The following is a 22,333-nucleotide window of genomic DNA, read 5'->3' on the forward strand; positions in this document are numbered from 1 at the left end:
CATTTGTAAAAAGGAGTGATTAATGAGAACTAGGAGAATTTGGTAAGACTTCCTGGAGGAGGCATCTTTGAACAGAGCACCTGGGAGAGAAATCTTAGGGAAAAAGCCAGTAGAGGAATAAAATGTACAAAGGCACAGAAGAAAGGCAGTTTGGGAAGAGACAGGCATCTCCCAGGAAGGACTGTTTTCCAGAAGGCAGCACAGAATCAGGCAGGTCTGGTCCAAATCATGGCTCTTCCCATACTTATCCATGACCTTGGTCAGCATCTCAAAGTCTTCATATGTAAAGTGAGGATTATAATGCTACTCCCCAGGGCTGTTGAAAGAATGACACATATGAAGTACCTAGCACATAGGAGGAAGTTCTAGAAATGGGGTTTCCTACTTCTGTTTGGCTTTTGGTCAATATGCAGATACTCCAAGAGATAATACAGTCAGTGTTTGTTAGTTATTTATATGATTAGTGTGAATGAGAGTATCAGAAAGAAAGTTTATTGAAAAGGTTTGACAGGAGGAGGAAGCAATGCAGGGAGCAATGCATGAGCTTGGAAACAGGAAAAGCAAGGAAGGAAACAAACTGGCAAGTCTGGGGGAGCAGACAAACTTCACCAACTTCCCAATTTTGCCAGCAAACTGCTGTGAATTTATAGTTTGTTTAGAGAAGCAGGAGAAGAAAGAGTTGGTGTCCTGTCCTAGAAAAAGTCACAGGTCACAGCTGTGGGTAGAGAAAGGATGGGGGAGAAGTGGACAGGGCTGTGTGTGCTGCCTGCTGTCAGTCACCTCCTGACTCTGGTGCAATGGGGGCGAGAGGAAGCGGGGAGGGGGAGAATGTCACCGTCCAAAGTGGTGAGCCATAATGAGCCATGAAATGGGGTTCGGGAGCCTCAGGGTGGTCTCACTCCCCAGATTTCATAGGTACCTGGAATGCCACCATTAGAGTTAGAGCATTATCCCAGTGGATAGCAGTGCCCCAGGTGACAAGTGACACAAACACTTAGCGCTTCAGTGTTAATCAGTTTATTGGTATTTTTCCAAACCTGAAAAAATGTCAAAAGTTTGAGGAACAAGGGAGGGGAGGCTAGGAAGTGTGACCCTGGGCAAGCCACTTTCCTTCAAGGGCTCTGTCTTCCCATCTGCACAGCGAGAGGGTTGGAGTGTGTGATCTCTAAGGACGACACTTCTCAATCTGTTCTCCATCTGTCAGTGGAGACATGAGAAGCAATGCAGGGGTGCTGGCCTATCCCTGGCTAACATCTGAGGATCGGGGATGAGCAAAGCCGTGAGTATAACTTTTCAGAGAAAGGGGAAAATGCAAAATAATTCACAAACCATTATGGGGGTCTTGCCATTGCAGTTATGTACAACTAGCTTTTCTGGAGTCTGGCAAGAGCTTAATCTGGAATGTTAGGTTAAGTTAGCTCTTGTAGGTAGGGCCACAAGAAACGAGGTTGGCCATTCTAAGATTTGGTGGCAAAGTGTAAGTCTTTGACAACAAAATTCCATACCTAAGATTCTGACTATGATTCCAAAAGTGCAAAATTCCAACAGTTTCTTCATTCTCTTGTAGAAGGTTCAAGATTGGGCACGGGTGGCATTTCCTGATGGGTGGGGCCCCTGGGTTTCCAGAACAGGGAAGTCAGTCAAAGGTACTGTTGATGCACTTTATTCCAGGTTGTCTAGGGGCCTTGCAAACCACGCTGAACAAGGATGAGGCCTGCTGGAAGACTGCTCGCCAGGTAGGACAGGGCTCTCAGCACACAGGTGTAGACTACTGCCCCGTTCCTCACCCACTCACCGCGCAGCTTTGCCTTCTGATCTAGCCAAGGCTTTTCTGGCTGCAGCACCTGAGAACCACTCCAGTCAATTTAAATAAAGGGGGGTTTACTTATAAGGATAGGAAGTGGCTCACAGGAATCCAAAGACAGGCAGTCAGACCTTAGAGATTGCACTGAGAACTAGAAAACTGCCAAAATGGTCACAGTTATCTTCTGTATCCGTTAGGAGACTCACAGCCATCTTATTTTCTCTGCACAATTTTATCCTTCAGTTGGCAGTTTCCCGCTGGTCTCTGGCATCTGGCCCCAGTCTTGCTCTCCTGAATTATGGTCCTTCTGTCGCCGCGGGTACATCAAACTGCCCTACTGTCTCAATGTCCCCATTCAAATTCCTGAAAGAGAATCTGATTGGTTCCACTCACCTGCCAGCCTATAGCAGGGTGTGCCATTTCCAGTGCCCAAACCTGGTCCAATCAGCTGTGGGCGGGGCCTTGATCTCCCTCAGAAGGAGAATGTGCCTCACTCCGCCGGGCGCTGGTGCCCTCGCTGTCGCGTTCCATGGTTTCGAAGAGCAGCCGTACTAGCGCCAGGCGTCCCTGGGCCACCAAGGCCCGAGCCAGCCCCAGCACCTCGTCCGTGTGGCCGCGCCATACGCGCTGCAGCTCCTGGTGCAGGCGCGCCGCCGGGTACTTGCCCTGGGCGCAGCGCAGCCACGCATCCACCTCGCGGCCCAGCTCGCCATCGCTCAGCTGCCCCTGGCTCCACTGCGCCAGCAGCGCCTCAAGCAGGCAGCCGAAGCCCTCGGTGTGGCTGGAGCCCGCGTCGTCCAGCTCCACGGCGCGCTTGAAGCAGGCGGCTGCGTTGGCCTCCTCGCCCTTGATGCGCAGGCACTTGCCTCGCAGCAGCTGCAGCTCGGGCAGCATGGCACCCAGCTCCGACTCACTGGCCTTGGCCAGGAAGACCAGCGCCTCGTTCAGCGCGGACTCGTCCACCGCCAGCAGCTCCTGCACCGCGTCCACGCCCATATAGTAGTAGACCTGGGGTGGGGTGCTGAGATGAGACTTTCTCCCCGCTCCTTCTCCCCCCAGCCCCCTTTCCGTTGCCATGGCTGCTTCCTGCTCAATCCGTTCCTACACTTGCTTTTTAAAAAATTCAGTTCATTCATTCCCACCCTTCCTCCTTCAACAATTATTCACCGCAAATTTTGGTCCCGCTCCCCTGGAAAAGGAGAGACAGTACTCCGCTTCCAGTTCCAGCCCCATCACTCTTGACCGCATAACCCTGAGTGGGGCAATTTCTGGGCCTCAGTTTTCTCATATATGTTATGATATTGTCACCTCTTGGTAATCATTCCCTGTGCACAGAAGGCACTTCTGGGTGAAGAATAATGGCCCACACTTTCTGAGTGTTTAGAAAGAGCTTGGCCCTGTTCTAAACGCTGTATGTGCATGATCTCATTTAATTCTCACCATGGCAGTAGGTGGTGGGTACCATTATCAGGCAGGGTGATGCCCCCCATACACCTCCCTGTGTCCTCAGTTTCCAGGCCTGGCCTGGCAGAGAGTAAATAGGTTCTTAACAAGACACTGGCTACCCAAGCCAAGAGGCTGCCTTACCTGCCCCATGTCCAGGTAGGTCTTGAGGCCTGGGCACACCTTGACCACTTCCTCGAGGTCGGCCTTGGCGCAGGCCAGGTGGTTCCTGTCAGGCATGCCTCCGAGCCCTATCTTGACCCGCTCCAGGTCGTGCAGGTAGGCTCTGATGTGGATCTGCCCACAGAGAGTCAGCTCAGGGAAGATGCTCCAAGCATGAAACCCTGCCTTCCTCTCTACCCTAAATGAAGCCAGTCTTTTTCTCAACAGCAACTCAGGGAGGTTCTGTGGTGCAGCAGGAAATTCTGAGACTGGGATCCAGGAGTCCCGCATCCTAGTCCTCTGCCAACTTGGGTTAGCTACTCCCCTTTCTGGGTCCTAGTTTCCCTGTCTGTATAATAGGAGGTTGGATGAAGTAGGAGCCCTTCATTCATTCACCCATTCATTCAGTAAATATGTACTGAGTGCCTACCATATGCCGGGCCTTGTACTAGGTACTGGGGGTGCAAATGGTGATAAGAAAGAAGAGGTCCCTGCCCTGGTAGAACTTAACATTCTAGTAGGGAAATAATCATGAGCAACAAGCTAACAGTACCATTTGGAGTGGTGATAAGCGCTATGAAAAAGTAAGCAGGGTGATGGGATCGAAGTGACTAGGGGAGGGGGCTTATTTTAGGGAGGATGCAGTACCAATTTGGTGAGAGTTCATGTAAGTGAGCAGTTTGGGGAGAACGGCAGGTGGCCCCAACTCACCGCATCAAATTACACATGATTCCAGATCCTTGCTTTCATCCTCACTTCCTCCCTTTTTCTCCACACTAAGAGGGTATCATGAGGTGAGGGGTTGGGAGTGGCAACTCTGGCTTTAGTGCCTGTTGTATTTGGCTTAATTCCAGCACCTCTCCACTTATTAGCATGTGAGCTGGGGGAAGTTGCTCAACCTCTGTGAGTCTCATTTTCCACATCTGAAAAATCAGTACACTAGTATCCTCCTTGGGGTGTTACCGTGACAATCGAGAGAACATAGCTAGGACCTAGCATATGGTAGGTGTTCAGTTCATTCATTCATTCACTCATTCATTCAACAAACATTCATCAAGCGCCTGCTATGTGCCAGGCACTGTTCCAGGCACTGAGGGTACACTAGAGAGAAAAACAACAAAGTTCCCTGCCCTTGTGGAGATTATATTTTTAGTGGTGGGGAGAGACAATAAACATAATAAATAAGCCAACAGAATGTTAGAAAGTGATAAGTGCTAAGAAGTAAAAGCAAAGCAAAAAAAAGGAGGACAGAATGTTGGTGAGGGGCGACATTTTCAGTAAGATGGTGCCAGAAGCTGCCTTTTCATCACGACCTCCAGGAAGGGAGGGAGGAAGCCAATCGGACATCTGGGAGAAGAGCATTCCAGGCAGAGGTCCTGACGGAAGCTCTTGCCTCAGGAACAGCAAGGAGGCCAGTGTGGCTTGAAGAGAGGGAGCGGAGCGAGGAGGGGGCAGAGGGAGGTGCATTAGATATTAATTCACTTAGTCTTCTGTCAACCTTTTAAGACAGATGTTATTGTCTCTATCTTTCAGATTTAGGAAGGGAGGTTTGGAGGGGGAAGTGGTTTGCCCCAGTCCTGGAGTGATAAGTGGAGAGGTCAGATTTCAACCCAGGTCAGTCTGACTACACTGGGTACTAGTCACTAAGAGGCTGCAGGTCACTGACCAGGTCATGTAGAAGGGATGCCTGCAGTGGGCGGGAGCCTCCTTCATCCTTTCACTCAACGCTCGTACAGAACACAAACTGTGCCTCGATGATTCCTAAGCTCCTTTCTGCCATGAAGACTCCATTATCTTTGGGCTCTGGCAACAGGGTCTTGGCCCCTGGCCCTTTTTCTCTGGTTCCCGATGTCAGAAGGAGGTGGAGTTCAAGGCTGACTCACCTTGGCCCTTGTGCAATACGCCTGCCAGTTGAGCTCTGGATCTCGTAGGACGTCCAGGGCCATGTTGCATGTGCCAATGGCCATATCCTGCTTTCCTAGGAAGTGGAAGATTTTGGCCAGGCGATTCAGGATGGGGGGTTGGTTCTTGGCAATCTCGATGGCCTGAATAAGAAAGGACGGGTAGGAGCAAATCATCTGTCTGGTTGTTTGCCAGAACTGGCTAAATGGTGCCTGACCTTTCGGAATCCCATCTCTGGATAGAGCCATGTTACCACAATACCCTTTCCCCATATCCACCTGCCAGTAAGCTCAGTCTTATCATGGAGCCCAACACTTTGGGGTACAACTCATTGGCACTTAATTCTTGAGGGCTCAACTCACTGCCATGCTCTCCTCCATGTTCGTGGGTCATGTCCAGTGAATCTCTCCAGACCCCAGGCAAACCCCTCATCCTCAGATACATATAGTGCATGCTCCCCCATTTTCCTGGGGCAGGCAGGAGGAGGGGCCTGAATCAGCCTCTACCTCCCCATACTTACACAGTGCAGTGTTTCTACCTGGGCCAAGCACTTACCCCCTGTATTGTTACGGAGGGATGCCTGTCCTGTGTTTGTTGCTACCTCTGAAATGGTGGGCCCTGCCCCGGCCCAGAGTAGGTTCTCAAGGAGGGCAAAGGCAGTGTGTTTCTTAAACTGGACACAACTCTTGGAAGACTCATGAACGGGTGTTTATGCTCTGCTCTGTTCTAAGATCTCTCATCAAGACACTGCTCTTCACCCACCAGCAAACATAAGGGACGTGCCAAATTCAGGGCACTGTGCTGAATGCACAGGTGAATGAATATTACAGGGTCTCCGGCCTCCAGGAAGGACTTCAAAACTGAGCTGAGTGTGGAAACTGCCATATAAACAAGGTGCCAAGAATAAGGCTTGACCAGTACTTCCCAGTTCATAGTGAACAGTTTTGCCCACTACCTCCTTTGCGTCTCTCACTTACCTAGGTAGGCAGATCACATAATTAACAGATAAGGAGGCTTGGAGATGGAAGCCATTTGCCTTAGGGTCACATGGCCTGTGGGCAGAGGGGTGAGACTCCAGCTAAACCCATCCTCTAGCCACTAAGCCACTGGGGTTGGGGAGGTACAATATGAATCATGGCCTGAAGGGGAAAAGACAGAGGACAGGCTGTATCTGGGAAATGGTGACTCGCTTGGAAGACAAGGCTGGAGACAGGCGGGATTCAGACTGGGCATGGGGAGGGTCTGATTCTTAGGCAAAGAGGACCGATGACAAGGCGCACTTTTGTTTGGGATGGAAAGGTCTGGAGTGAGGGCACATCCTGGATGGGTACACGGTGGGGGTTAGAAGTGGGTTGACACCCAGAGACGCAGCAGGTTTCAGGTTGAGGAGGCTGGGGTGTCAGGCTCTGTCCCAGTTTGGAGAGTAGGTGCGGCTGGGGGGGCACGTACCTTGCCAAAGCAGTCCAGGGGGTCAGTCCCCGAGTACCCGCAGTCATGGACGCCCATGGGGGTGGTGGAGAAGGTGTCCTTCCTCTCTAGCAGTATCCCGAGGTAGCACCAGGCCAGAGCTGGGGTGAAGAGTAGGAGAGTGGTCTCTAGGAGGCAGCAGGGAGGAGACAGGGAGGGGGGCCACGAGGAGTGGGGGGCAGCTCCACCAAGGTGTCGGCCCCCAAGAAGACAGAGGGAGGGTGAGTGGCAAGAAATCACGGAAGGCCACCGAGGGACCGAATGAGAGAAACAAAGGTGGCGAGAGGGGACACATGCGTGAATGGATGAACACACCGCAGTGCTTAATCTGTGCTTACTGGGTCACCTAGGGGACCTCCCTGAAGGTGACAGCTCCTCTGACTCCAACTCTTCCCCGGCTCTGAAATTCTAGCCCCTGTCCTAGCTGTGTGGCCCTGTGAAGAAAATGACTTGACTCCTCTCCAGAAGAGCCTTCGTTCCCAACCAGAAAGTGGGGATGAGAGGCGGAGATAGGGGAGAGTCAGTCTCTCACACTCTAGGTCGTGAGGCGCACACCTGCGTGATTTGTGATTGTGTAAGGTGTGTGAGCTTCTTGAGATGTGTAGGTGAGTATATGGGACAGAGGGTGAGGGAGAGAGAAACAGGGTTCCCCGAAGGGAGGCAGTGCTAGGGGTGGGGACAATGCCAGAGACGGGTGCAGGGAGAGCCAGGCAGAGGCTGCTTTCCCAGCTGTCCTTGAGGGCCCTACCTCGGCGGTGGGGGTCCGAGGACTTGAGGACTTGCCGGAGCAGGGCCAGTGTGCGGTTGAAGGCGGGCAGCCTCTTCTGCTCCTCACTGTCCAGTTCCAGGAAGATGCCATCTAGCCTGTGGCCAAGAAAAGGATGCTGCTGGTTGGGACCACCTCCCAGCTGTCCCCAGCGTGCTGTAAGTCCTCCCCTCCCCTGGCTAATGGCCATGGAGATGGGCTCAGCCACCTGTCCCCTGGGTTCCAGGCCACACCTCTCCCCCCTGCCATTTTGTGCCCCCACTACCCAGCCTAACCTGATGAAGAGCGTTGCCATGGTGAAGTACCAGCCCCTTTTCTCCTCCATCGGGATCTAGGAAAGCAGAGAATGGCCCGTGCCCAATGTTATTGAGGTGCTCAGGCTATTGTTCATAGATTCCCAAGCTTTCTGTGAACGCGGAGAAGCAATCAGTACAAGGGCTTTGGCCTTAAACACCTTTGGTATTGTCCTGGCTCTGCCACTGACTGGCTAGGTGACCTTGGGCAAGTTACTTCACTTCCCTGACCACAGAGGATTTGACGAGGTAACCTGTGTGACTGCCCCAGGTGAGGAGACCATCACAGTGTGGGTATGGGATACATTCCCTCCCCTCCCGTCTTGCTCTCCAAGCTAAGCTCCCCAACCCTTGCTCCATACCTGTGCTTTGCATCCCCCCACCCTGGGGCCCACTCGCCACTGGTCACCTTCTCTCCCCCAGTGTCCACTGGCTTCTGCCCTTTGGCGCCATCCGTCAGCTCCCACCTTCCTGAGAAAGCCCCTTTGGGAATGCTGAGTGAGTTCAGCTGAAGCCCAGGACCCCCCTGAACTGTTTCCCATTGTTATTCTTGCCAACCTTGCTGTGCATTTAGACCGACTTGGGCACCAGATAAAATATTTATGCCGTTATTTATGGGAGTAGCTGCTCCTGCCTCAGGAAGGAATTTTAATGAAAACCAATAAAACCCCCAGTGCATATCAGCAGCTCTGCTTCAGGCTCCAGCCCCTCCCTCTGCATTCATCTCCTGTCTATGATCTCCAGGCGGAATTCTGTACTCACTCTCCCCCCACCCCACAGCCTCTTCAGCTCAGGACCCCCATCATAACCTCCACCCCTACCCTCAGCAGCTGGGGTGAATGCATTCAGTCCCACCAACATTTCTGGGCTTTTATGGTGTGAGGCCCTGTGTTGGGTGCTGTGGGGATGTGGGAATGAATGGGACCTGCGCTCTGGTCCAAATGGGCTCACAGCCTGGCTGGGGCAACAGACCCAGGCATAAATAATAGAGCGTGAATGAATGTGTGCCTTGTGCCAGGGTCCTGACACCCATCATCTCAGTCTCACAACAACCTATGAGGTAGGTGTCATCCCCATTTTACAGAGGAACATATTGAGGCTCAGAGAGGTGAAGTGACTTGCCCAAGGTCACACAGTGAGCACGTGTCAGAGCTTGGATTCGAACCCCCTTTGTTAGGCTCCCAAGCCCACGCTGCCCTCACCACACCAGGTTTCCGATAACTACAGTGTTATATGAGGCAAAGTTTGATCAAGGCCCTGACAGGGATGCAGACAAATGCAGCAGGGTGGAAAGGCCATCTTAGCCCGAAGACTCTGAGAAGGTCTTACAGAGGATGGGCTGTAAGATGGGTCTTGAATAGCAGTGGTATTTCAGAGGGTGGATGAGGGACAAGGGCATTCTAGATGGAGGGCTCGGCATGGAGATATGTGGGCAGCCTGGGGAGCATGGAGCACGGTCTATGTAAACGAGGTGGGGGGAGCTAAAGCTGCTGTTGCAGCTGCACTGGGGAGGCCATGGATGAGCTCGGAGCGAGGAAGAAGGAAGGGGGCCTATCCGTCAGATCCTACTGAGTGAACCCGGGCCCAAGCCAGACCACCAAGAGGAGGCCCCACTAACTGCATGTCTCAGCCACTATTCCCCAAGTACCTTCCTGTGTGACCCCGGCTGGGCAATGGAGACAGGAGAGGAAAGGCAGATTCTGCCTTTAGGAGCTCCCAGTCTGGCAGGAAAGTCAGAACCAAAGACATAGAATAAAGAAACACCAGGGGCATGGGAGGTTCCAGGGGGTACACCCAAGGATTCCAGGGGAGAACGCGCTGGAATAGGGCTCTCAAGGACAAGTAGGAAGCACCCAGGTGGATAAGGGAAGAGAAGGCATTCCAGACAGCAGGAACATCACAGGCAAAAGCTCAGAGACGAGTGTGTTGATATCTGCATGCAGCCCCACGTGGCTGGAAGTCTAGCTGTAAGGTGTGGGGGGGACGAGACGGCAGGGCTGCACTAGGAGGGGTCCCTGAGTGCCAGGCTTAGGATCTGGAGCTCATCCGCAGGGCAGCAGGGAGCCATAGAAGGCGTTGGAACTGGGGAATGCCAAGATCCAATGTGTTTTCACATTCACATCACCTTGGAGAGTAATCTTGTCACTTAGGGTAGAATATGTGTAGGGGGCTTTATCTGGGAACAGGGCTGCCCAGAGGGGAGAGCGGCAGGTCACAGGGGCTAAAGGACATCCTTGAAATCTCAGTGGGGAACACTGGCCAAAGCAGAAGGCTGGGATAGGGTGCTGGATAACCTTACCAGTTGCACCTACACAGGACCTGGGACGTGGGAACGGAGCGTGACTCATGGGCCAACTACTGTGGGCCAAGCTGGCTGAAGGCCTGAACACAATGTCAAGCCTGACCATGGAAAGATTGAAGGCATGTGTGCCTCAGGCTCTCTGGCTGCTTGTAGGTGTGATCTCATGACCTCTGACCCTGTGCCCACTTGGAGGTTGGCCAAACTGAGTCATGGTAGGGAGAGAGAGAGCCTCTCAGGCTCCGGACAAGAAAGTGCAGCCATAAGCAAGAGCAGGTGTAGAGGACGCGGGGGCTGTAATGCGAAGAGCAGAGGCTCAGGGGGCTGGCCCTGGGCGGACAAGTGACCCCTCGGGGCTGTGTCCTTATCTGCAAAGCAAGGGGGGTAATAATACAGGCCTCAGAGGCACGGTGAAGCAGTGCTCAGCCTGGAGTGCTTGCTCCGTTAATGTTTGCTCCCTCTTCCCTGGTTTACGATAAAGCTGAATGGAGTTAGGGGTGTCTAGAAGGCTGCTCTGTCCACTATGACTTATTTCAGTTCCTTATGGGGCAATGGGGTCTCAGGCCCTGGAGTCCAGGGGCACCCTGCCTCACCCCGCTCTCCACCCCTTGCTGTGCTCATAGGGCCTAAGATCTCCTAGGGTCCCAGGCACCTTTCTGTCCTTCACAGGTCCCCAGTGTTGGAGAGTAATGTGGTGTCCTCAGGGCTTTCCCTGGTTCGTAGCCACTTTCTTATTTGGTACTCAGGCTGCAAGAAATTAAATCCCATGCCCAAACCACAGAGTTAGTAGATGACAGAGCTGGGACTTAAACTCATGCCATCATAGTCCTAGCGCCAAGCCTCGTCCACAACACTCAGTTATCTTGATCAATCTCCTTATTATATCTCTGAGGACACTAAGACCACAGAGGTGAAGCAACGTACCAACCGTCACACAGTAGTTAGTAAGTGCCAGGGCTTAAAACACCTTGGTTCACCACCACTCTGACATGCTTAATTCAAGAGCCTGGTTATGGTTTATACTAAGCAAGCAATACTACCACCTGGTGGCAGTTTACCTGAATTGCAGGGGCAACTCCTGAGAGTTTATTCTCGTCCTTCCCCTTCAATTTGAAGATGAAAACTGATTTTCGGAAAAGCAGCTAGCTGATTGACAACTGTATGGAAAATCCCAAACATAGTCCCTCCTCAGATTCCCACTTAAGAGTTACATTTGCAGGAGGGCTTAAAGGGTTGCAGCTACAGAACGACATTAATTGTATAAATGGACCTGTGCCTGAGGTTGAATCCTTTATCCCTGTGATGAAACTGGTGGAGGCTGTTCACTCTGCTGCGCAATTTTGTCCCTAAAATAGGCTGTCTCTTTAAAATCCCTCTGGTTGTAACTGAAGCAGCAGCTGAAGCTGTTACCAGGGGCAACCTGGCAAGCCACGGTGCGTTAAATTAAATTAAACAGGCTTCTGACTGCTCCTTCCCCTGCTGGAGAAGGTAAGGGCTGTTCCAACTCTCTCCTGGAGAATAAAGTTGCTGTGAAACCTCTCAGCTGCAAGGAATTCACTTTCAGAGTTGATGACTCTCAGAGGCAAGATATTTGGAGGCAGCCTGGGAGGGGCTGAAAGGACCTCTGCCAGAAGAGCCGTGTTTACTGAGGGCCTGCCTGGTGTGGGAACCTGGGCAGGACACCCCACTCTTTCTCTCATTTCATCCTCCTCATGACCCTGTGAGCTGCGGGCTCTGGGGTCTATGAGAGGCGGCTGGCCTAGGAGTCAGCCTAGGCTTCCAGCTGGAGGGGTCTCAAATTAGGCTGCTCTCTGTGGCAGATCTGTGGGAGGGGACAGGGCAAGTCCCAGGCTTCTGCACTGACCCTGGAATGAAATCCTTAGACCCTGGGACTAACCGAAGGTGACAGAAAGGGACAGACCTCAGGCGAGGTGGTCTCAGGACATTTCCCAGCTCCTCCGAGGCCCTCACTATTATTCCTCTCATTTGAGAGATGGAAAAACTGAGCCTCAAAGAAGCAGAGACTTGCCTACTTAACCTGATACTTCGGGCCAGGTCTCTCTGACTTCATGTTCTTCTTCCCACAACGCCTAGCTGCAAGTGTTTGTTCAGTGCTTATTATTTACAAAGTGTACTCACACAGGTCCCATGTGATCCTTAGAACACTCTATGTGGAATGCAAAGTGGGTTACCATTATTACCCTCTTAGTAAGATGGGAAAAATGAGGTGAAAGGATGTCCTTAAAGTTACACGGCCAGTGTGAAAGCCTGAAGTGAAACCTGGAAATGGTGCTTTTTTTTTTTTAACTATGCTAATAGCAGCAAGTTTTATTGAGCACATGCTATACACCAGGTGCATAGTTTGCATGTGTTAACACATTCGAACCTCTCCAGGGTTAACTGCAAGGTAGAGACTATTATTATCCTGATTTTACAGATGAGGCAACTGTGGCCCAGAGTGGCACAGCTAGAAGGTAGCAGAGTTGGGAACTCAGCAGCTTAGCCAGAGTCCCTGCACCCAACTACCCTAGACTAGTGGTTCTCCAAGTGTGGTGCCCGGACCAGCAGCATCAACATCACCTGGGAATTTGAAGACCAAAGCTGCTACAGCTGGGTGGATAAGTGACAAAGATGGGTGATCTGGGAGAACCTGCAGAGACTAGTAGGATTAAGCTAAGCCATCACAGAGCAGGTTTTTGTTAACTTGGGGGCACAAGGATGGATCTTAGCCATTCCACTTACGTCAAAAGGTGGCCCCCAAAGAATGAAATGTTGGGGGCTTGGCTATTTTAAAGGATTTCCATAGAAGATCTTTTAGCATATCAATGGCTTCTGAGTCTATGTGCATCTGAACAGGGTATACAGAGAACTTGTTGGTTCTTAAGGAAAATATTTGCCTTTCAGTTTGAACTTTGCCCCTGATGACACTGTGCTCTACATTTGTGAGTCAGTATCTGAGAGCTGACTAATTTTCTCTGAGGGAAGGAGGAATGAGAAAGAGGAAAAAGAAGAAACATTTCTCGAGTTTTGGCTATCCACGGGGCATTTTAGTGCATCGTGGCCCTAAGTCCTCACAGCAGCCTGAGAAGGTAGTAAGGCATTCTCTTCCTTTAACTGACGAGGAAACAGAAGCTAAGAAACAAAGCCACGGACCAGCCCACACCCACAGCTCAGGGCGTAAGTGCCAGGATTCAAGTTCAGATCTGCCTCCCTCCACCGCCCTGTTCTCTTTCCACCTCATCACGCTGACACTGTGAAGGCTGACACTGCAGAAAGGAAAGTCACAAGGTGGCAGGCCTCAGGAATATGTTCTTCCTGCACAACTGGAATGTCCTCTGTGATGGCACAGCCTCCCTGCTTTGAACACCGAGCCCTGTCCCCACCCCACCTGGGCTGGCCCTGCCACCTGTGGGAGCACGTACAGAAAGACAAGGGGGAGGGGCTTTCTCCTCCCCCACCCAGCTCCTGCCTCTGCCAGTAAACAGAGGGATGGGATTGGAGGCCCACCCCTGCCTCTACCTCCCCCAGGGACCCTAGAAAGGCAGACGCTGGCCCAGCCTGGGCCTCAGCCTCTGCACCTACAGATGGGGAAGATCCACTTGGCCTGCCCATGTCACAGGCATGTTGGCGGGGTGATCAATTCGACCAGGCGGAGGGGATTTGAAGGATGGGTGCTATGCCATGGAAGTAAGTCGCCTATGCATCCTTGTCTTGTGTTCCCTAGACAGCTCTGTGTGAATCTTAAGATATGAGGAGAACGCTGCAGCTCCCCGCTGTCACCCCCCTTGCTGGTCCTAGGTCTGTCTTGCAAATGCAGGCCCTGTGGGTCATCTTTGCTTTGTCCTGGTTTCTCAGACTTGCAGAACTGGATTGAGCCCCTTCTCTATTCCACTGTCCCTAGAGAAAAGGGACCCTGTGTAGTCCTGGGTCGAAATCCAGCTCTAGCACCAGTAGAGGCTGAAGAAAAAGTAATAACAGTGATGACTGGGTTTCCTCAGCTCCTCCCATAGGTACGTGCTATGTGTACTCTCAACATAGTTTTTCTTCACTTCTGTAAAAGAATCAGTTGGGCCGGATGATGCTAAAGGCAGCTTTGACTCTGGGGTCCTATATCAACAAGGAGGAGAGACCTAATTCCCAAACTTGCCAGGTAAGCAGGGCAGAAGCCACCAGCAAACTCAGAAGATGCTGATATGCAAATGTGAGTGTCACCAAGGCCATGAGAAGGCTGGAGCCAGAGCCTCAGCAAAGATGTCCCTCAGCCTGGGCTTTATGTCTGAGAGACCTGAGTTCAGTTCCTGCCAGCCCCTCACGGCTGTGTGCCCCTCGGGGAGTCATTACACTTCTATGAGCCTTAGTTTGCTCATCTGTAGAATGGGGTTAATACCAGTTCTGATCCTTTAGCATTTCTGTGTGAGGATCAAGTGAGATAATCTGCAAAGCACACAAGTGCACAGTACCTAGCTCATCACGCAGTGGTCATCCACCTCCTTTTCTAACTGTACCAAAGCAAACCAGACTTGAGGAGTCGTGTGTGTATGTGTGTGTGTGTGTATTTACAAACACCATGGGAGGATAAACTTTGCCCACGATCTCAAAAGTCGGAGATAAACTCTTAAGTCTTCAAAATACTGTCCCCCACATTCCCCAAGCTGTGGTTTCCCACCTCTATATGTGTGTTTATGCATTTTCTTCTGCCAGGAGGTTTGTTCCTTTCTGCATTTCTCCGCTTCCCAGTGTCCTTCCTGTCCCTGAAATCACCCCAGCCACCCGCTTAGTCCAGCTCCCTCAATTGACAAAGGAAGAGACAGAGGCCCCGGGAGGGTGGTGACTTGCCCAGTGTCCCACAGATACCCAAATCCTGGCCCCTGACTCTGAGTGGGGTCTTCCCCAATGTCATTGTTCTTCTCCCCAGGCTGGTTCTGGGCCAGGATGAGGGAAACTGCAGGAAGGGGAAGAGAAAGCAGAGAAGCGGGCAGGAGCTCACTTAGAAGAGGAGTCTGGGTCCTGGGCATCCTTGGCCCTGGCAGCCGCATCAGGAGATGACGATGACAAGCCTGCGTCCATCGATGGCTCGCTGGGGCGGGGCCTGCCCTCTCTGACCCCAATTACTCCTTCCATACCCCTGTCAGGCTAGTACGACTGTCCCCATTTCACAGAGGAAGACACGGACACTCAAAGGGATTAAGCAACTGGCCCAGGTCACCCAGCGCTTGGCTGGCAGAGGGATCCCTGCAGCCCATAGACTCCCACACTGACACTCACGGAGGTCACCCCTGCATCTGTCCTACACAAGACACCGGAGTTGCCAGTGTGCTGGGGCAGCTCTGGTGCTGGGTGAAGAGGGGAGCGTACAAAGGAAGGCTGAGGGAGAGAAGGGTAGGGGTGTGTGTGTGTGTGTGTGTGTGTGTGTGTGTGTGTGTGTGGCAGGGACCCTGGGACTGCTGACCAGCCAGGTCCTCGGCCTTCCTGCTACACCCCCACCCACTGGGTGTGGTGACTGACAGGAATGCCCACACCTTTGTTTGTGAGGCTGGCCTACCTGCACCGCCTCCCTCCTCGCCTGTCCCCGCTGGCAGGGTGGACTCGGGTACAGTGGGTCATTTTGGACAAGTCACTTCCCTACCTGAGCCTTTTGTGTCTTTGGCACGATAGGGGTCACAATACTCAACTGGCAGGGTGACTGTGAAGTTTTAATAAAAATCAGGGGGCACCAATGAACGTAAACTTCTGAGCTCAGGGCCTGGGCATGGCTGGATCAATGGCACCCATGGCAGGGGAGGGGGCCGGTCCCTGTTATCACCCAGGGCCTGTCCTGGACTGTAAACAGGGTGAAGGTTCTACAAATGCGCATGTGTTAAACCACCAATATCCTGGGAAATGGGGAAGAAACTCAAACAACTGAGTTAGCTTGGGATGGGGGTGTTGCTTTTCTAGAGAAATATAAGTTCATATTACCTTATTTACAAAAACTAATAGGGATGTTTAAGACTTAAAATTCAGTCCCTCAACTAAATTAAATTTGACAGTCGTCTCAAACTTCTCCTGGGTGTCCAGCTCTGTGTTAGACTCTAGTCGGTAGGGGGCGACAGAAGGAGGTCCAAGGCAGACGGCTCACCCTCGAGGGGGCAAATCCCTTGCAGATAAGCCAGAGGCTGGGAATGGCTCTGTTGAAAAGCAAGAGCAAAGCCCTGTGGGGCCAGAGGGCGGGCAGGGAGAAGGGATGGGCTGCTAACGTGATCTGCTGCCTGCCCGGAACATTTCATGTTCTCTCACTTAATCCTCACAGCAAGCCCTGGGAGACAGCTCTTAGCACCCCATTTTGCAGATGAGGAAAATGAGGCTCAGGGAAGTGAAATGACTTGCCGGATGTCACCTGGTAATGGAGGCAGAATTTTAACCTGGTCTAATTCCAAAGTGTATGCTCTTAATACCCATTCAACCTTGAGATTTGCCACTAAGAATCCATCTGTGACTCTGTGTGTGTGTGTGTGTGTGTGTAGATGAAAGCAATCTGCCTCATCATATTTTTGTAACTTGAGAAAGAGGAACGGGAGGGGATGAAGAGCTGAGAAAGGAAGTCACAAACATTCACTCACACAAACGCTCTGCTTATTTTTGGATTATGGGCCAAATTATTAACTTTTATAATGTTTTCTCTTGTAATTTTAGTCAGCAGATGCAGTTGTTCATTGATTCTTTAGCTGCTCTTTATCCTTTGGGCTCCAGAGGCCCCTTCCTGCCTGGGACAGTTTCAGCCCCATTAGGATGGAAAATCTCTTGGTGCTGGAGCACAGAGTGAGTCAGACCACAGGCTGCCCACCCCCGGCTGTGCTCCTCTGGATGGCAACCCTCTCAGTTGGGGGTCCCACCCTGCTGCTCCGCTGTCCCACCTCCCCCTTTCCTGGCCCTCATCCTGGTGATATATAGATATCACCTTCTCTTTCTCAACACTTCCTCCACCCTAGATTTCCAGGAGGCAGTCCATGAGGTGAGGAGAGCCTCACCACCCCACCAGCCATCTGCACCCCACTTAATCGCACCCCCACTTCTTGACCTCTCCAGAAACAGCAAAGGCTTTTAAGTCAGACAGAGCGGAGTGGACTCAGCTGCCATATACTAGCTCTGTGCCCTTGGGCAACTTACTTAGCCCGGCGATGCCTCAGTTCCCACATCTGTGAAAGGGGATCGGCGGGTTCTTGTGAGGACTACGATAAAGCCTGGAAGGCACCAACAGAAAATGTTCATGGATATCACTGTGTGAAGTTGTGTGTTGTATGAAGCCTGTGAGGGGGAGGTGACATGAGCTGGGTTTTTGATGGATGGAGTCCGCTTTCTAGGCACAGAGAACAGGAGCTGCCTAGGGAGCTGTGAAACAGCACAGTGTATCTGGAGAAGGACACGGAGTTTAGGATTCCTGGAGAGTGAGGGTCAAGGGGAATAAGAGGAACGTGGGTGAAGAGGAGGGCAGGCACCAGATTTCAGAGGCCACACAGCAGCTCTGCAGGGCCACCGTGTGCTCTTCCGCGTGAAGCTTCTGGCTGCCAGCTTTCCAGGCGCCACTCCCTGCTACATACAGCGCAGCTGTCACCAAAGCCCTCTCCTGGTGGAGAGGCCTTCTGCTGGGAGTGCCCTTACCTTCTTCCTGCCAGTCTACTCCTGCCGCTTCCAGAAGCCTCCCTCAGTCCCTTGGGCTGAACGGAAGTGTTCCTTCTCTGAAACTCAGTCATTGCCCCTTGACCCCCAGGGCCTGGACTTTCCAGGTCACTGCTGACTCCAACATTGGTCCTGATGTCCCCAGAGTACACATCCCTTGTCAGCCTCTGGGGGCCTGTTTTTGGTTCAGAAAATATGGTCTCTGGTGTACAGCACTCAGAGATGATTGTCACATGGCATGGCACAGGCCATGTAACAAATGCCTGTGACCTCAGCCAGCTGTTGGCACATCTCTGACTTGTCCCTTTGACTCCTGCTCCCAGGGAAAAGGCTCAGACAAAACTAGCTAATGAAGGAACAAATGTTTACTCCTCCTTTTGTCCATGAACTTCTTAAGACAGGGCCTTACACACAGTAGCTACTCAATAAATGTTAAGATGCTGCGTATATGCTTCTCAGACATGCCCAGAATTGACCCGTTTATGCACACTTTCACCCTATGATTCAATTAGATAATCACTATAAGCTGAGGCAGAGATCACTACTGTTTAATGTTCATGAGACAGACACTGAGGCTAGCGACCAAAAGTGACTTGTCCATATTCACACAGAAAAATAGTAAGAGAGCTGGGGGCTCCAAATCAAGCCTCCTGGCTCTAACTATAACGAAATCATCATCATTATCCTGACTACAGCTATTTCTTGAGCACCTACTCTGTGCCAGCTACTTTATAAGCACGATCTCTTCTAATTCTCAGGTGATAAAATGAGGGGACTCCAAATCTCCTGGGATTTGTTGGGGGTGGCTGACCATAGCTGCTTTGTCCAGACCTGGGGAGCAGCAGCTGGGCCAGCCCCAAGGACACAGCACAGAACCTGGTGGGCACCTCCCACCTAATGCAATGGTCTCCCTCCCTGGAGCACTGGGCAGTGCCCTACTTGACGCTCTCCCCCCTGGGAGGTCACTCACCGAGCAGGTGGCCTCCACTAGGGAGGGAGGAGCTGGCCTCCATTCCATCTCTATGCCGGAACCTCTGCCTCCTTGCTCGCCTCCTCCAGGAAGCTCTCCATCAGTGAACCTTGGGGACCACCCAGCCCTGCTCCCTGTCCACCTTTCACACAGGTGGGGAAACCACAGCCCAGACAGGAGAAGGCCTCACCGTGGGCCTCCTAGCTCCCTGCCCAGGGCTCTTTAGGTCCCACTCTACTACCATGACCACACTTCATATATACGATGCCTGCCGTGCCTTCCACTGAGGGCAGCTGGCACTCAGGGCCTCAGGCTCAGGCTTTCAAACAGGAGACCTGGGTCCCTCCCTGCTGGCCCCAAACGATGGCCACAGCTACATCCAGCGTGGGGCAGAGGTGATTCTCCTAGGCTGGGAGAGGCACGGGTCATTTGTTGATCCTGCTGTCTTAATGCAGGCTCTATTCCAAATGTTTTCCAAATATCAGCTCTTCGTTATGACATCAACCAGAGGAGAATGTCCCTATTTTACAGATGAGGAAGCCGAGGACATAAGTACCATCTGTAAACCCACCTTACAGAGAGGGAAACGGAAGCTCAGCGTTCTAAGGGCCAACTGGAGGTGAGAGAGCACGGCAGAGTTGGGATTCGGACCTGGACCATCTGACCCAGAGTCTACTGTCTTAACTTCCACACTGTACTGCTGCCCTGAAGCCCAGTCTGTGCCCTCCACCCTGCACCTGCTGAAGTCTGGACTCCACTTTTCCTCCCTGAAGCCATAAGCTTCGGTGGAAAAAGCTCCAAAGGGGTGTGCAGAGCCTTTGTGAATGGAGCCCTGTGTGAAGGCGTGTTGTTATTTAAATATCACAAATCAAACCATTATAGAACGTCATCATTATCAGCTCAACCTTGCCTGCGCTGTGCCTTCACAGGAAAGCCATGGTACCGCTCTGAACTAAGGTTTCCTCCTCTGTAACTGGAGGGCAATGCCCTCTCCATCATTCATCTGTCACGCAGTGCAGGTGGCCTTTGAGATGGCCCCAGGGATCCCCTCCTCCTGGTATTCATGCCCTGTGCAATCTCCCCGCTTTGAGTGTGGGCTAGACCTACTGACTCACTCCTACTGAACGGAATGTAGCAAAAATGATGGGCTGTCCATGTGGCAAGGACCTGGGGAGTTCTCTGGCCACAGCCAGTGAGGAACTGAGTCCTGCCATCAGCCCTGTGAGGAAGCTTGGAGGCAGCTAAGCCACACCTAGATTCTTGACACACAAAAACCCTGAGATAATAAATGCTTATTGCTTTAAGCTGCTAAGTTTTGGAGGGTATTTGTTATGCAGCAATAGGCAACTAATATGCCTAGTGTCTGTCTATTTAGTGCCAGACCCTATGCTGCACATACATTCAATCAAGATACATTTACTGAGTGTAGCAGGCACTGTGCCAGGTACTGGGTTTACAAGTGGAAAGCCAGACAGATGTTGTCCCCACTCTCAAAGACTTCAAGGTTGAGTTGGGGAGACAGATTTGTAAAAAGATAGTGTGAGCAGTGCTATGGGGGCCCTGGGAAGGCTCCTGACCTGGCCTGGAGAAGTCGGTGGAGGAGATGTCCGAGACTGAGGAGAACCTTCCAGGCAAAGGTGGGCAGAAGGGCACCTCAGAAAGAAGCTGAGAAAATGGCAAGGTGGGTTGTAAGGAGACCCGGCCCAGAGGGGACAAAGAGAAGTAGACAAAAGGAAAAGCCTGGCTGGAAGGGGGAGCATGGCAGAGGGAGGGCAGAGATCACAGAGGGCCTCACATGCCCACCCCAGAGCCTTGGACTTATCTGCCAGGCAGTGGGGAGTCACTGGGGGCTATAAGCAGCTGAGGGACATGGCCAGCAAGACTGAGCAACATGGCACTGGCAGCAGGGTGGAGGACAAGGCAGAAGGGTCAAGCCAGAGGGTAGGAACCCAGGCAGGATGATGGCGACGACACTGGCCCAGGCAGGGAATGACAGAGGCTGGGCTGGCAGAAGGAAGCTGGAGAGGAGGCGATAAACCTCAGAGATATGAGGTGGCGAAATGGACGGGAGTTGAGGTCTGAATGGATGGGGATGGAAGGGGATGGGGAGAGGGCAAGTAAGAATGCTGGAGTTTCTGGTGGGATGTCGAGCTGTGCCTTTTTACTTAGGCAGGTGTGCACAGGCACATGGACAGGTAGCTGCGGAGAGGAGCAAGATGAAAGGGATGAGTTGGCCAGGTTGAGTTTGTGGCGTTGCCAGAAGAGAAACCTTATTAGGCTGCCCCGCTGGGAAGCGGATCCACCCCTACCTAGCCCAGCAGAGTCAAGCTACAGACTTGGTCTGGGCACCAAGGTGGGGGTTACTAGGGAGGAGAGGCACATTGAAAAGCTCTTCTGGGAGCCAAAGGGCCAGGGTTTGGCAGTCTGGGATTGCGGGGTCATCTCTGCAGACGTTAGGGGCCAGGACCCCAGCCCAGGGAGCGGTCACCCACCTGCTGCCCGTAGCTCAGCGCCTTGTCGTAGAGCGCGATGCCTGCCGCCAGAACCCGCGCGCGTTCCTCCGGGCTGACACAGCCCACGTCGAAGCCGTGTGCATAGCCCTGTTCCGCCAGGCAGCGCGCGGCGAGGAGCTGGGGGTCCCCTGAGACCTCAGGGTCAGCCGCCAGGCCCATGAGGCCGGCCAGCCTCCCCGCGCACGCCTCCTCCTCGCCCTCCTGCCCCAGACGCCCGTATACATGCGCCAGATTGGCCCAGGCGTTGAGGTTGCCGGGGTCCTCACTTGCCACCTCGAGGAAGCGCTCCCGGGCCTCGTCTAGGTTCTCCAGGTAGAAGGCGAAGGTGCCCAGGAGGTGGCGCACGGCGAGGCGCTGCCGGCCGGCCGCCAGCTTGAGCTCCTGCCGCAGGCCGTCCAGCTGCAGCTTCAGGTCTCGGGCGCGGAGCGAGGCCGGAGAGCGCAGCTCGAAGTTCAGCTGCATCTCTAGGTGGAAGTGGCCGGGGAGGTAGTCCAGGTCGTCGATGAGGGCATCCAGGTCCTCCGCCTCGGCCTCGGGCTCCGCCATGTCTGCCCCTCTGCTCCCTGGGCCTTGCCCTTGCCTTGGAGGCTGCGGAGGGCTGTGGGTGGGGCGACCCCCGAGCGAACCCGGCGCCGGAGGCTGAGGTCAGCGCGCGGAGGCCCAGGGCACCGCGATCTCTAGGTCCTGGCGCCTCCCGCCGGTGGGTGGGTCCGAGCGTCCGCTTGGGGTGCGCCCTGTGCGTGTTTCCGCTTTCGCTGCTCAGCGGCTCTTAGACGCCTGCATCGCACAACCAGGTGTGTGAGACAAACAGGTGCATTGCTGGATGCCGGGCACGCAAACCCCGGTGCATGGCAAAAGACGTGTTTTTACTCTCACTGCTGAGGAAACTGAGGCTCAGGAGAAAAAAGACTTGCTGAGATCGCAGAACTGAGATGTGCCCAAGCAGGCCTGGAAGCCAGCCAGACTCTTCCTCTGTGGGCACTGTTCCACCCTCCAGGCTTGAGCTGCTGACTAGAAGAGTCAGGACTGGTCCTTCCAGCTGCCTGCGGAAGCCACCC

The 22,333-nt window shown here is 52.9% G+C and overlaps 1 protein-coding gene across 1 annotated transcript; it reads right to left on the minus strand.

Moving 5' to 3' along the window:
- Positions 1-1,001: 1,001 nt before the first annotated feature.
- On the minus strand, positions 1,002-22,130 carry TTC22 (tetratricopeptide repeat domain 22). Its single transcript, XM_019625972.1, has 7 exons — positions 21,255-22,130; positions 7,820-7,875; positions 7,527-7,642; positions 6,761-6,879; positions 5,293-5,454; positions 3,392-3,544; positions 1,002-2,812 (listed from the first exon to the last, which is right to left on the minus strand). Exons 1-7 carry the CDS (start codon positions 21,819-21,821, stop codon positions 2,249-2,251), a joined length of 1,737 nt encoding a protein of 578 aa, XP_019481517.1. The 5' UTR covers positions 21,822-22,130; the 3' UTR covers positions 1,002-2,248.
- Between the last annotated feature and the right edge of the window lie 203 nt (positions 22,131-22,333).

Source organism: Hipposideros armiger, unplaced genomic scaffold (assembly GCF_001890085.2).
Source record: "Hipposideros armiger isolate ML-2016 unplaced genomic scaffold, ASM189008v1 scaffold_647, whole genome shotgun sequence".
Classification (NCBI taxonomy): domain Eukaryota; kingdom Metazoa; phylum Chordata; class Mammalia; order Chiroptera; family Hipposideridae; genus Hipposideros; species Hipposideros armiger.